Source organism: Kogia breviceps, chromosome 7 (assembly GCF_026419965.1).
Source record: "Kogia breviceps isolate mKogBre1 chromosome 7, mKogBre1 haplotype 1, whole genome shotgun sequence".
NCBI classification, from domain to species: Eukaryota; Metazoa; Chordata; class Mammalia; order Artiodactyla; family Physeteridae; genus Kogia; species Kogia breviceps.
Window position 1 is genome coordinate 17,745,409 of NC_081316.1, and position 15,626 is coordinate 17,761,034.

Here is a 15,626-nt window from a genome sequence, read left to right on the forward strand (position 1 = left end):
AACAAAACAAGGAATTACAGACTGTTCTTCAAATAAAATACATTAAGAAAAAAATATTAGTGTCTCAGGAGAAAAACTATTTGAACTGTGAATCCTGCTCTAGCATCTAAAACTGCACCTCGCAGACACCTGAGAATTCTAAACTGAGATAACATCTAGCATAGACTCCAGCGAAGGAAGCATTCAAGCAGTATTCTGTTTTCCAGATAAGCTATCACAAATGTATTCATCACATTTCAGTAAGATTTTAAGCCACAATATTTCACCCAGGCTGATTTATTAGGTGCTGTGTACACATGTGCTATGGTGGAAAATAAGCTAGAAGACATGGCTACTGCTCTTGAAGGTAAAATTTTGCCGGGACCGAAAGACATATTCATGCGTCAAACAGATAAGCAAGGCATCAATATGCAAATGTATGTTCATGTGGTACGAACAACACTGCTGCAGCACTTTAAAGTATGGAAATTATAACTAAGGGGTAAGGCTTGTTTGGGAAGGGGGCGGTCTGGAGTTGACTTTGATATGGGCAATGAGGAAAGTGGTGAATTTAGATTTCTAAAGAAAAAGCAGAATATTACTATAGGCAGGAAGGAATCAAAAGAAGGAAGGCAAAGAGAGAAATTCTAAGCAGAGGATCTTAAGGCTTGATTCAGAGATGACAGGAGCTGAGGGAGTCAGCTGGCGAGCAACAGTAAAGGAGAGTTCTAGAACAAGGAAGAGGGGAGACATGAGGAACAGGACAGTATTACTATTTACTAGGCAGGATCTCTAGAGGCCTTCAGATGTGTGAGTATGCTGACAGCTCTAGGAACTTACTAGCTGCAGACTCCAGTTTCAGTAAGCTCTTAGAACTACTAAGTAGAACAATCTGAAGGAGTTCTAGAGACATCATATGAAGAAATGGACAATGAATGCCCTGTTTTATTTCGCGTTTCAATCAGTTAGCACACCAGCCCTCACAGACAGATGAGTGGAAGTCCTTCAGACAATTCCGAATGTCTTTAATTAGGCTGTCAGACTATGGTATCAGAGAACCACTAACATAAAGATTTGCAGAACCGTGAAAGTATCCAAACTTCCATAGAGTTATAATATTAAACTACTCACTTGCAGCCATCATTAAGCAATTTCGTCGAGATGGGGTTTCTCTAAAACCCAGTCTAAATCCTTCTGGCTGCAACCCTACACCACAGGGTTCTTTGCAAATGAAGGACAGATAAGACCACCAAGCAGCTGTTAGCTAAGGCACACCACTCCAGGCAATACAAAGTGATAGTGATGGGAAACAGATAACTGGAGTTTTTACGCAATAAACAGGAAAGCAGTAGTTCACTTTGAGCAAATACGATGAATAATCCAAGTGATGGACAGGGCTACAAACGACAGGAGCCAAGCAATCTTTACATGTTCAACGTGGGACTGACCAACGGTGACACTTGTAAAATAAATGCATGGCTCGACACATTAGAGAGCAAGAGTCAGGACTAAGTTCACCTGAAGATCTTAAGAACATGCCAGAAAATAAGCTACAGACCCGGAGTGGACACTGGCTATTCCTGACAAGTTTTATGTGTGCTCTCCGCTTCCTGAAACTTCCTCCTTATCTAAAAATACCTTTCAGCTATCCTTGTGTTTACTCTTTGTTCGTGATGCCAAACGATTTATATGCTGAAACCAACACGAAATAATCAACTCTTGAGTTAATAATATTCTGCCTTCCACATATCCTGTGACTTTTATTTCTGCTTTCCTGCCTTCTACTGCCTCACACAAACCCCCCAAAACTGTTCCTTGTTGCCCACTAGGCAAGAACCTCTACTTTACTTAAAATGTAATTTACTGTCAAAACTTACTGTCACAGTTGGCTGCTATAGGCGTGAAATGGTAGTGAGGCAAAGGAGGAAGGAAATGGTTCTGGGTGCAGATGGGAAGGGGAAGAGGCAGTTGTTTTCGATATAACCCTACAGAAGGGCATCAAAACCACCTGGCTGACAGTTCCAGTCAAATCCCATTGCAACAAAAACTGCGGGGAGATAAAAATTATTTAATAACATAAGATTGTTACAACTATTGGGGCCAGAGCAAAAGGCACTGAGGACCCCAGAAAAAATTAATTTTCTACTACTGAAGAGAAAAATATGCTCTGTCCTCTCCTTAACCACAATCACTCTAAATCTCCCATACGAACTGCACAAAGCTATCCTTACACCATGGCTCCTAAAGCTAGGAGAAAATTTAGATTATCTAAAACCGATCTCTTGTTCCATAAATGAGGAAAATAAAGCCCAATGAGGGCTACCTGCTGGAAGGACTGGGACCGTTGCCCAGGCCTTTCTAGGCCCCGCTCTTATCTGAACCACGAGAGCCCCCTTGTGTCGCTCTGTCATGAGAACAGGATCTGACTTGTATTTACCGCTGAGTGCCAGCACTGAGCTCGGCCAGAGACAGAGCTGACTGGTACCCTGACAGCACCGTGAAAGGGGTGGAAACAAACTGACTATTTGGGGGCAGGGGGCTGGGCTGGGATGGCAGGGGAGGCAAGAGAAACAGGTATTTGGCATTTCCACATCAACGTGCCTCTCTTCCCTCTTAATATTTAACATTTACAACTTTAAATAAACCAAGCATTTATTTTTCTCTTTCCACACCTCTCTGACCAATGGCTGGTATAAGAAATTTTAAAATATGTCATTTACAATTATTTACTACTAAAAGGGGCAGGAAAAAACATATGACACACTCCCACACACCTGTTCCCCACTCTTTCCAGAGACTGACTTCCCAGGTTTTCTTGCTATTTGGTTTTTCTGTTTCCAAACCCAAGAGACCACTGTGGCAATGAAGAAAAGTTGCAGATTTGTATTAGCTGCACTACCGTGCCCTTCCATTAGCATGTACAACCAAGAGCTACTGGAGGGAGGGGAAAGAGGAGGGGGGACAGAAAAAAGGGAGCAAGGGAAGGAGGGAGGAAGAGAGAGAAAAATGCTCAAATATTTAAGATATAAAATAAAACCATGAGTCAACATCGTGAACACATTTCCCCCTTTTGAAGAAAGATTAACTGCGAACTGACAGTTCGTAGATGCCGAGTGGAGGAGTCATGCTAGGACCACAGCTCTTCATTCCTTCTTGACCTGAAAATAAACAGCAACCAGAAACATACCTGGCTGAGTCCTGCAATCAGTGCTCAGCTAATCCCATGAAGTGACTCCTGATTTTTGGATGAATGATTTCTCTTAAAATTTCCCTGTTATGGAGTACAAGTGGTTTTTTAAATATAGCTATTACTAAGACCAAACTATTTTAAAAGGTTTGCAAAATGTTCTAAAAATCATGTTTATGCTGACACCTCCAATTACTTAACACAAAAGAACATTTATAAAGGCTGAAACAGGTTAGTTTGTATCTTATTACTGTTTGTAATGCTCTCTACCTACCTCACAGGGTTGTTGTGAGAAAAACTGTCAGATTTTGAAAAATGCCTTGAGCTCCTCGAAGGAAAGGCGCTATATAAATGCAAAAACAAACAACAACAATAAAAAACTATTTGTATAATCTGTACTTGTAATTTCTAAACAGACTTACAATACTGGTTGTAGCAGAAATCCCTAAAACGCTGTGATATTCAAGAACTTTATGAAGCCACGGGTCGGCCTAGCATGATAACAAAGTCCAGGAAGCTAAAACTCTTTCCTTCCCACATAACATCATTTTACCCTTGATTATATTAAGTTAGAAGGTCGAAAAATTTCTTTATGCTTTCTAGTCAAGCACTTGATTTTCAAGAGGCATTTAAAGTGATTTATAAATTCATATTCAACAGTGGATACGAATAATCAAATATATAGATAAGGAAAATAAAAATTAGATGGTTACAGTAGTGGAAAGAGGAGTAAGGACTACACAGGCTGAACTCTGTGCCCTGAGAGGACTCTTCCCATTTCTTTACAATGTGATGCCCCCCAACTCCTCAGGATACCATGAAATCGCTGGTCACGCAGCCTGAACAAGGGCGCATGATTGAAAGCATCCATTCCTGCTTCACTATGTTCATCTCTCCACTGAGTTTTTTAAAAAAATTAGAGGTATTACTAACAACTCTATTCTCTGGTTAAAAGGAAGAATTTAAGTTTCATAACTGACAAAAGTCAACTAGATTGTTAACATTTCCCAATAAATTGAAATTACTATTTTGTTTATGCATTTTCTAGGCATTCATGCCACAACTCTGACTGCCTTCTTAGTAAATACAGGGATATGTTAAGAGTAAAAACATAAGCAATTCATAATATAGCCAAATAATTAAATATCTACTGTTTCTGAACAGTATTCCTGAAGGTACAACTGAAATAAGTAGAAAGGAGGAAGAGGACATAAAAAAAGAGAAACTAAGTTCAAGTCACAGATGTATAAACATGAGAACAAAGACATCACTTATATAAGTAACAGACGGACAGTCTGGAGAATTAAAACCCAAAGCTCCAATCACATCCTCCAGTCACTTCTTTTGTACCCCAAAGAAACAGAAGTCCACAATCATGGTTATTCAAATAAAGCACTAGAGATTTTCCTTATTGTCTATAAAATATCTTTGAAAATGGGGTAAGTGACATTCTGGTAAATTCTTGCTCAGAAGATAAAGAACTATAAGTGATAATTTTCAAATAAATCCACTAAGATTAAATGAAAATGTAGACACCTTTCATTAAGATTAACAAGCTTCATTAATAACAATTCTGTATATTCCCCAAATGTCAGCTTACGAGAGTCTATTAAGACACCTCTGGAAGGAAAGCCTCTGCTGCAAGGCGGAGAGCACACCTTGCTTTGACGCAGCAACATCAACTGCTCAACCGCACTGGCCTAAGTGCCGGCGCTGTTACAAAGCCAACGCGGTCTAACCAGCAGGCAGTAGCATTGTCTATACCACGAATGGCTATTTTATGAAGTGTTTGAGGAGGATTAAATGTTGCACCGGAAAATATGAATTTAGAAGTACTTGGATATGGTAAGGTCTTAAGTTTTAACAATATCTGTGTGGTAATCCTAAACTTGACACTTTAGGATAACATGTTTAAAAGCGAGTGCCAGAAAACGACTGATAAGGAACTTTCTATCCATTTATCACATCGGGACAAAGCTCAGTAGGCTAGACGGTTTAGGACCTTGCTTCCCAACTGTAATTGGGAGCGTGTTAGAAATGGAGACTCTCAGGCCCCACCTCACAGTTACTGAACCAGAACCTGCATCTTAACAAGATTCCCCAAGTGACTCATCTGTAAACTAATTAAAAGAAGCAGTTGTCAAGGAGGACTTTTTAGAAAACATGAGTTATTTACTGTCACAGAACCCAGTAACAGGTAACTCTTCATCCTCTGGAATAGTCAAAGTATGGGGGCTTCTGAATACATGAAGTTCTTTCCCAAGCCGCTACAACTTTTGTTGTAATTTTGATGGAAAACTTTAAAAAATGGTTTATTTGCTTCCAAGTTTCAGTATACAAGGCATAACGAACAGAATCTGTTTCCTGATGACTCCAGGCCATAATTATGGGCCTTTGTGTGATACTCTGAATGCCCTAGACTGTTATGTGAAACAGTGAATCACATTTCTTACCTAGGAAAAAAAAGGCTAGCAGGTGAGTTAAATACTGTTAGGACCCTAATAGTAGGAGAATGAGCCTTGGTATCTTGGGTTCACTGGGAAATAGGGGATATGGGCTTAAAATAATGCAAACTAGATTTTTAGTTGGACACTAGGGCATCCAATTCTGCTGATTTTCCAGAGAACAGCCATCCATTTGCCTATGTAGAAAATTTAAGTATGTGCCCCTCTGACGGCAGGGAACTATTTAAATAATCTCTCAAGTCCATTCCAACTTTCACTTCGTTTTAGTAAATAAAGATATATGATGACAGGAAATTACATGAAAATACCAAAGGCACGTTTTAACCTGAATTACTTCTTTTGGGATTTAGAATATAATTGATAAATGAATTATCTTGTTTTAATTCTAGCAAGGGACAGAAATAGGAAAAAACGGACACACGATTTTCCTCTAATCACCTGCCCCCAATTAATTACTGGTGGCTACCTCCCTGGTGACCAAGTCCCTCTAGGGCAGCCACTGACACTGCAGCTACGGTAAGAGTGAACAGTGGTCCAGAACTTGTTCCACATTCTAAATCCCTGATGTTAGGCTTTTCTATCACTCGAAAGCCTTTGCCATGGAAGTTAAGAGGTAACAAAAAGTTGTAAAGTTCTGATTTAGTGCTTGGTGGCAGTTAATTATGAAATTATCTAAAGGCCTTTTTGGGAGTGAGATGATGTTTAAGGGAATTAGAATAAAGAAATTTAGGGCTTCCCTGGTGGCACAGTGGTTGAGAGTCCGCCTGCCGATGCAGGGGACACAGGTTTGTGCCCCGGTCTGGGAGGATCCCACATGCCACGGAGCGACTGGGCCCATGAGCCGTGGCCGCTGAGCCTGTGCGTCCAGAGCCTGTGCTCTGCAACGGGAGAGGCCACGGCAGTGGAGAGGGCCGTGTACCGCAAAAAAAAAAAAAAAAAAAAAAAAAAAAAAGAAATTTAAAGGGTGACAGATTTCAAGAGCTATGTAGTATTTTATATAGATGGCATTTGATACTCAATAAAGCGGTTATACATCTATTTTCTTACCTGCATACTGAATATGAGCACATGTCTTTAAAAATATTCACTCTAACTTATAATGACTAGCTGAGTCTCAAAGATAAAACATAATGGCAAAATTCCCTATATACAGTGGAAAGTATTTGAAAGAATAGAAGATTGTAATAAAATCATGAAAAAAACTGATGCAACCTAATTTAGGTAGAAAAAAATCATACACATTTTCAAGGTTTTACAGGATGCATGTATTTCTTTCAGCTAATTCTCATCAACAGTTAAAACAGAATATGGAGATGCCTCTCCAACTCTGTATTTTAATAGGAGTATCCCAAGATAAAATAAGAACACGGAATTAAAACTGACAACTCATGGAAGCTTATGTTGCTTTTCTTGGCTCACACATGGAAAATCCCCCTGCAGCAAAACCTTTCCTTTAATGTCATTTTAAATTCTGACTGAAAGTAAAATTAGCCATCTATTTTCTTAAGTTCAACGATATCATCTGTTCCACTCAGGATAAAGACTTAAAATTACCTAGTATTCATTTTGTGTGTTTGAAAACCTAAATAGGGATCAAGAACCAAACTGGTTGCTAAGTCATCATTTTCACAGAGTTCCTTGGCAGACATTCCAGAAGATGGTACATATCGACTCTGTCCTTCGAATCCTGAATTACCATTACCTGTGAGAAGAAAAAAGAAGAAAAATTAACTCGCACTGAGTACTACTTAAATCTACCTTATTTAGCTTCACTGCCCATTCAAGTTAGTAATTCAGAATAGAAATTGCTTATTTCTACCAGTTTTACTAATTAAGAATTGAGTACCCTTTGCAAAAACAGAAAACCAAATGCAGTAAGCTAGCCCAATTACTGACAGCATTTTTGTTAGATAATATTATCAGGTGTCCCAAGAACAGGGTCTGGACAGTTGTGAGACTCTGGCTCAGACGCCTTACTTGCCTCTCCAAGGCAGAGCTGAGGCAGGAGATGGGCAGATGCTCATTACAGAAGCAAGACAGCACAAAGCGCCACTATAGACGGGGCCGGCATGAGAAGGAAACAACAGGAGCACAAGATACCCTCTGTAGTAAATGCCAAGAAGGCTAAATCTCAAGAACCAAAAAGGAGTCTCAAGGCGTTACCTTCAACTTCCTGCTTGTGGGCAGATGTGTGATTATCATCCCCACTTTGCTGGAAACTCAGGCCCAGAGGTTAAGAAACTTGCCTGTGATTACAAAGCTAGGTAGGAGAAGAGGGGAAAGAAGTAGAGAGAGGCTGATAGGCCTATTTCTAACACCTGTTTGAAACAGATTTTGAAGGAATGGAGAAAAATAGGGAAGTGACTGAAAACGATAACTGAAGTAACTGGGTTTAACTGTGGAAGAAAAACAGTGTAAAGAGAGGAAAGGAAGGCCAAATTTGTATGGATGAAGTTTCATCAGTGCTGATTCACGTCTGACGTATACGTCACTGAGGGTCTTCATGCTCTCAGCACATGCAGTTACAGAGGATACCAGCAGTATAACTTTAAGCCTCTCAAGATTAAGAGGTGGAAGAATGAGTGACAAAGTGAGATGTCTAACCTTTTCACCCACTGTTCCAATAAATAAATAAACACTTACATGTAAGTCCCTGCCAAAGGGTCAGTATATGATTTTGAATCAAATTATTTGCACATAGGTATGTATAAAACTATCAAAGTTGTTATATTTTCTATAACAGCTTTATTAACATTTAATTCACATACCATACAGTTCACCCATTTAAAGTGTACAATTCAATGGTTTTAAGTATATTCACAGAATTGTGTAACCATCATCACAATCAATTCTGGCACATTTTCATCACCCCAAAAGAAACCCCATACCTACTGGAAGTTACTATCCATTTCTCCCTCCCCCACAGACCCTGGCAACCACTACTCTACTCTGTTTCTAGGGATTTGCCTAGTCTGAAAATTTCATATAGATGGAATCATACAACACGTGTTTTCTTGTGACCGGCTTCTTTCAATTAGCATGTTTTCAAGGTTCATCCACATTATACCATATGCAGCAGTACTTGATTCCTTATTATGGCCAAATAATAGTCCACTGTGTGGGAGACCACATTCGGCTGCACCATTTTATGTTCCCCAAAAACAAGTGTATGTAAATTCTCCACATCATCACCAATACTTGTTATTATTTGTCCTTTTGATTTCAGACATCCTAGTGAGTGTGAAGTGGTGGTTTTGATTTGATTTTCCCTGATGACTAATGATTTTGAGCACCTTTTCACGTACTTGCCATTTGTCCATCTCTGGAGAAATGTCTATTCAGATTGCTTGCACATTTAAAAATTGGAATTTGTCTTTTATTATTGACTTGTAAGAGTTCTTTATTCTGGATACTAGTCCTTTATCAGATATGTGATTTGAAAATATTTTCTCCTGTTCTGTAAGCTGTCTTTCCACGTTCTTGACGGTATCCCTTAAAGTTTGCAACTTTGGTAAATTTCATGTTTTTTTTTTTCTTTTGTTCCCTGTGCTTTCAGTGTCATATCCAAGAATCCACTGCCTAACCCAAAGTTATGAAAATTTATGTGTATGTTTTCTTCTGGGGGGGTTTTATAGTTTAAGCTTTTAATTTAGGTCTTTGATCCATTTTGAGTTTTTTACATACAGTGTGAGGTCGGATCCAACTTCATTCTTTTGCATGTGGATATACAGTTTTGCCAACCCCAATTGTTGTAAAGACTATTCTTTCCTCAATTTTATTGGCACTTTTGTCAAAAATCAGTTGACTACAAACATGAGGGTTCTTTCTGGAGTCTCAATTCTATTCCACGAATATATATCTATCCACATGCTAGTATAAGAATGTCTTTGATTACTGCAGCTTTGTAGTAAGCTTTGGAACCGAGAAGTATGAATCTTCTACATTGTTCTTTTTCAAGACTGTTTTAGCTATTCTGGATCCCCTGAATTTCCATAAGAATTTTAGGATCAGCCTGTCAATTTCTGCAAAGAAGCCAGTTGAGATTTTGATAGGGACTACATTCAATCTGCAGGTCATCTGGGGAGTATTACCATCTTAACAATATTAAGTCATCTAATCAATGAACATGGGATGTCTTTCCATTTATTTATTTTTCTTTCCACTTATGTATTTTTTATTTATTTATTTTTGGCTGTGTTGGGTCTCCGTTACTGCACGGGCGCTTTCTCCAGCTGCGGCGAGTGGGTGCTACTCTTCGTTGCGGTGCGCGGGCTTTTCATTGTGGTGGCTTCTCTTGTCGTGGAGCCTGGGCTCTAGGCGCGTGGGCTTCAGTAGTTGTGGCTCACGGGCTCTAGAGCGCAGGCTCAGTAGTTGTGGCACATGGGCTCAGTTGCTCCACAGCATGTGCGATCTTCCCAGACCAGGGCTCAAACTCATGTCCCCTGCATTGGCAGACAGATTCTTAACCACTGTGCCACCAGGGAAGCCCTTTCCATTTGTTTAGATCTTCTTTTAATTTCTTTCAACACTGTTTTATCATTTTCAGAGTATAAGTTTTACACTTTATTGTTAAATTTTATTGCTAAATATTTTTTCTTCTTGATGCCCTGTAAACAAAATTGTTAATTTCATTTTTGGATTGTTTACTGAAAGTGCATAGAAATACAATTGATATTTGTATACTTACCTTGTATCCTCCAACCTTACTGAACTCATTTATTCTAATATTTTAGTGGATTCCTTAGGATTTTCTATATACACAATCATGTCACCTGCAAATATTGTTTTACTTCTTCTTTTCCAATTTGGATGCCTCTAAGTTCATTTTCTCGCCTAATGGTTGTAATCAGAACTTCTAGTACAATGCTGAATAGAAGTGGGAGAACAAATTTAGTTCTGTCTTGTTCCTGATCTTAGGGGAAACGATTCACCATTAAATATGACATTAAGCTTTATCAGGTTGAAGAATTCCCTTCTGTTCCTAGTTTGCTGTTTTTATCCTGAAAGGGTATTGGATTTTGTCAAGTGCTTTTTCTGCATCTATTGGGATGACAGTATGGTTTTTGTCCTTGATTCTATTCATATGGTATTATATCAATTGATTCTCAGTTATTAAACCAACCTTGCATTCCTGGGATAAATCCCACTTGGGCATGCTATAGAATTCTTTTCATCTGTTGCTGGATTTGGTTGGCTAGTATTTTATTGAGGATTTTTGCATCCATATTTATTTGAGATACTGGTCTATAGGTCTTCTTTTCTTATGACGTCTTTGGTTTGGGTGGCAGGATAATACTGGCCTTTTCTTTGAAGGTAGTATATTTTGTTTTTGTTTTGTTTTTAAAATTACTAATTCAATCTTTTTTACTTGCTATATGTTTATTCAGATTTTGTATAAATAAGATTTCTTATTAAATCGGTTTCAGTAATTTATAACTTTCTAGAAATTTGTTCACTTAATCTAAGTTACTTAACTTCTTGGTATACAGTTGTTCATAGTATTCTGTTACAATCCTTTTTATTTTTGTAAGGCAGTAGTAATGTCCCCTCTTTCGATGTTGATTCTTGAGTCTTTATTTCCTAATCAGTATTGCTTAAGGGTTTGCCAATTCTTGTTGATTTTCTCAAAGAACCAACTTTTTAGCTTTGTTGATTTTCTCTATTCTCTTTCTATTCTCTATTTTGTTTATTTCTACTCTGTTATTTCCTTCCTTCTGCTTGCTTTGGGTTTAGTTTTGCTTGCTCTCTCTTTTTCTGGTGCTTTAAGGTGAAAGGTTGATTGATTGAGATCTTTCTTCTTCTTCTTTTTTTTTTTTGGCAGTACGCGGGCCTCTCACCGTTGTGGCCTCTCCTGTTGCGGAGCACAGGCTCCGGATGCACAGGCTCAGCAGCCATGGCTCATGGGCCTAGTTGCTCTGAGGCATGTGGGATCTTCCTGGACCGGAGCACGAACCCACGTCCTCTGCATTGGCAGGCGGACTCTCAACCACTGCGTCACCAGGGAAGCCCTCTTCTTTTTTAATACAAGTGATCACAACTATAATTTCTCTCTAGGCATTGCTTTAGCTGCATCCCGTAAGTTTCTGGCATGTTGTATCTTCATTTTCAATCATCTCAACATATTTTCTCATTTCCCTTTTGATTTCTTCTTTAACCAACTGGTTATTTAGGAGTGAGTTAATTTCCACATATTTGTGTTTCCCAAATTTCTGTTATTCATTTCTAATTTTACTCCACTGTGGTCAGAACATATATTGTATGAATTCAATCCTTTTACATTGATTGAGGGGCTTAAAAGTATGGCCTTGTCTATGGTCCATTCTGAATAATGTTTCACGGCACTTGAAAAGAATGTATATTCTGCTGCTATTGGGTGGAGTGTTCTATAGATGTCTGTTAGGAAGAGTTGGTATAGGACTATTTGAGTCTTCTTTCCTTCTTGATTTTCTGCTTAGCTGTTCTATCCATTATTGGAAGTGGGGAACTGAAGTCTCCAAATTATTGTTGAATTATCTATTTCTCCCTTCAATTTTGTGAGTTTTTGCTTCATGTATTCTGCGGCTCTGATGTTAGGTGGAGTCACTGCAGTTTATCTAAGGTGATGCAATGCTTTGTTTCTCTTCATCACTGGCTCTATTTTTGCACCATTCATGCCTAATAACATTCAATGTGATGCTGTTCATCTTCACACTCTCTGGGATTTTCCAACCCATTCCTCCAAATCTGTCTACACTTGACAAAGTGTAGCTCATGTAATGGTCATTTTCTAAATTCTCATGTACCTCCAACAACCAAACTAATTAAGACCTTTTTGCACTGATTCCCAAAAAGGAGGCCAACAGCAATTTGAAAAAAAAAAAAAGATTTAAGAGATGCCTAATTTACTGACCAGAGCCAATACCACTGCCATAATCACTACATTTCTCAGTTCCTTCAGGTTCCCACCACATGCTAAGGGGGTGAGGAGGTGTCCAGGTAGAGGCAAACCCATTAGTCTTGGGCTCTCTCCTTACCCCTATCCCAAGCAGGGATTTCTGTCTGGTTTTTTTGGTTTGTTTGTTTTTTGGTTTTTTAAAAACAGGAACAGTGACCTGATCTGATATGGAAAAGTTTAAGGGCAGCCTGGGCCCAGTGAATAGCACAAACCCAGAAAAGGTAAGAAGGAAATGAAATCAGAACTGGTGCAGTCTATCTGAAACTGTAGCAAACCCCAGGCTAATCAATCCAAATCTACTGGAAGTAGGTCAATTTCAACACAAACTAAGGCTATTTAGTTGTGGCTAAATTAACCTTAGGAAAAGAATATAAAAAGTTGTCTGGGACTTTCCTGGCAGTCCAGTGGTTAGGACTCCACACTCTTACTGCCAAGGGAGCGGATTCAATCCCTGGTTGGGGAACTAAGATCCCACAAGCCGCATGCTGCAGACAAAGAAAGGAAGGAAGGAAGGAAGGAAGGAAGGAAGGAAGGAAGGAAGGAAGGAAGAAAAAGGTATCCTTAACATGGCCATCTAATTTTGGACAATATTTATATAGCTGCCTACTTAGCTTTACACTTATCCTGGGGCATTTTACTACTCTTAAAAGAACTATGAAACATGTATCAAACCTACACTTTCTTGAACTCTCAGTAAGTAGCCTCATTATCACCAAGAGATATAGAGGTAAAAAAGTAACTCATTATTAATACTTCTTCTCTGTTAGGATAAACTGTTCACCCTATATAAATAGAAGAAATAGTGACAATTTGAAAAGCTGCCCTAACTTCTACTTATCATGTAAATTAGGGTTGACTTTATCATTCATATTACTCTGTAAGTTTTTAAAGAAATACATACTTAAACTTACATCAAATATAAAAAAACACAGTTCGAACTTAAAAGAAATTTAATAGCAGTACTTTAATATTTTTAATAGAACAAATAACCATTCAGTTATAAATTCTACAAAATATAAAGTTATGCATATAAAAACATTATATTAAGAATTAAACTTGAGTTGTATACAATGTTCGATGAGAATAAAAGTTGATATAACTTTGAAAGAGTAAAAATACTCTACTGTTAACTGTGAGAACATAAAAAAATTGTTTTGAAAACAACAGAGAACAGAATACACATTACAAAGTGGAAAGAATTACTGCCCCATATCACAATCAAAAGAGTGACAGGTGAAGTATGTACATACATCTGCTCGGCCTCCTCTCGGCTGCGGTCCTGCCAGCCTTCACTGCGTCCTTTCCCGTGTGCTGTAGTTTTGATTGATTCTGCTGATGGTCATTAGACAACTTGCCTCCATTCCTCCTGCCATTCACCACCATGTTCTTGGATTCTCCCAACCACTTCATACCCACAGACAGCCTGACCCAGGTGCATTTAGTCACTCTCTTCAAATAGCTTAGAGAATAATTTCAATGTTCTCTCCTAACAGAAACAAAACATGAAAAAACAAAACAAAATGGGGAGGTAAATACATAAAAGACCATGCTACACAGACCCCTGAGAAATTTTCAGAGTATTAAAAGTAACCTAGCAATTAGTGTTTCCACTCTTCACAGACCACCCCGGCCCCCCCCATCCCGTGTCACGCTGAGGTCAACAATGCCCCCAGACTCTGAGGGAGGGACTCGTCTGCCTTGCTCATTGCTTGTGCTTTGAATAGCGACTGGTAACTAGTAAGTGCTCAATAAATATTTATCTCTTTCAGTTGCCAGTGAGAATCATCTTTGCTTCTTATTACCCTGATACCTAGGTATATAGCTCAATAAACTGCTCAAAGTACACATTTTGGTAACATTCTATTAACTCTGTGAGGAAACAAGGAAGTTCTCTCTTCTCTTCTGAGGAGCTGAAGAAAAGGCATCTCAGTTAAGCTTGGTCCACAACAGCTTTGTAACATCCTTTTGCTGCTGTTAGTTTGAAGTCAGGATTCAGGATATTTAAGGGACCAACATTCGAATATCAAAGTATTGCCCATCATGAAATACCTGCCTTAGCATTCCTTTATGATGGCAACAGAAATTGAGATTATTGTATTTGGTAATATAGTGGTATCCCTCACTATGTGAATTTTAATTAGCTGAATTTGGGAACAAAATGACTTGGATAGTGAGAAATGTTTGTAATTTATAAGGACCTCTGGAAATGAAGGTATAATAGATTACATTTGTTGGTAATGGAATGAGAAAGGATGTGCACGACATCACCTCATTACGGAATTATGCTTTAGTGTAAGTCAGACTAAAAAGGCTCTGGATAAGAAACTGTAGAAACAGAACTTGAGAGCTAAAGGAACTCTAAGATTCTAGCACAACTCTTTCAATTTGCAGATGGAGCTGAGGCAGCACGCCCAATGCCACACAATCAGCCTGCAGCCGCAGCCAGAGGAGAACCAGGCGTTGCTGCCCAAGGGCCTCTCATCTCACCACACCAGACAGAGCTCATTTTCCCTCACTTTTTCCAAACACACAGAAAAGTACACATGATAAATTATTCTGAAGTGCTCCCAGAAATGTATACCTGGAGACGCCTTTGATACCCAACACAAATACAAAATATTAATTTTTACTTGACCTCCATTCTCTTTCATGTCACAGGAATTTTGTGTGAATTCACAGTGAGGTAAAATGTGGGTGAGAGCAACATGCTTAGGTAAAAAGGTGAAAAACAGCTGATCCATATTAAGGATACTTTTACAATTGTTTTTGAACATGTAATTTTCTCTTGGTTCCTTCACTATTAAAATTCAATTAGTATTCAACTTTTATTGTGCCTATCTTTTGATTCTTCTTGTAGGCTTCACTAAACCCAGAAAAATGCTGCTACTTAAATAATAGGAAAGGGCAAGTAAAATATTGATACATCAGTTCTAAGCTAAATATTTTTCAACTAATACACTTTATCAAATTATCAGAAGACCCCCTATTGATGATCAAATATCTTATATTTATACTTAGACGACCTGTCTTTTTGATTGGCTAATTCCTTCATGTTCCAGGA

The 15,626-nt window shown here is 38.5% G+C and overlaps 1 protein-coding gene across 5 annotated transcripts in view; it reads right to left on the bottom strand.

Moving 5' to 3' along the window:
- KMT5B (lysine methyltransferase 5B) overlaps positions 1 to 15,626 on the bottom strand; it is a 54,373-nt gene that overhangs the window by 21,422 nt on the left and 17,325 nt on the right. For 4 of the 5 annotated variants that reach the window (XM_067037720.1, XM_059069307.2, XM_059069305.2 and 1 more), the window contains exons 2-4: positions 13,816 to 14,051; positions 7,186 to 7,333; positions 3,441 to 3,509 (exon numbers count right to left, since the gene is read on the bottom strand). In XM_067037720.1, the coding sequence (XP_066893821.1) occupies positions 3,441 to 3,509; positions 7,186 to 7,333; positions 13,816 to 13,975 (377 nt within the window). In that variant the 5' untranslated portion in view covers positions 13,976 to 14,051. Of the gene's footprint in view, positions 1 to 2,753; positions 2,813 to 3,440; positions 3,510 to 7,185; positions 7,334 to 13,815; positions 14,052 to 15,626 lie in introns of those variants that run through there. The other variant, XM_067037721.1, reaches the window with a different exon arrangement.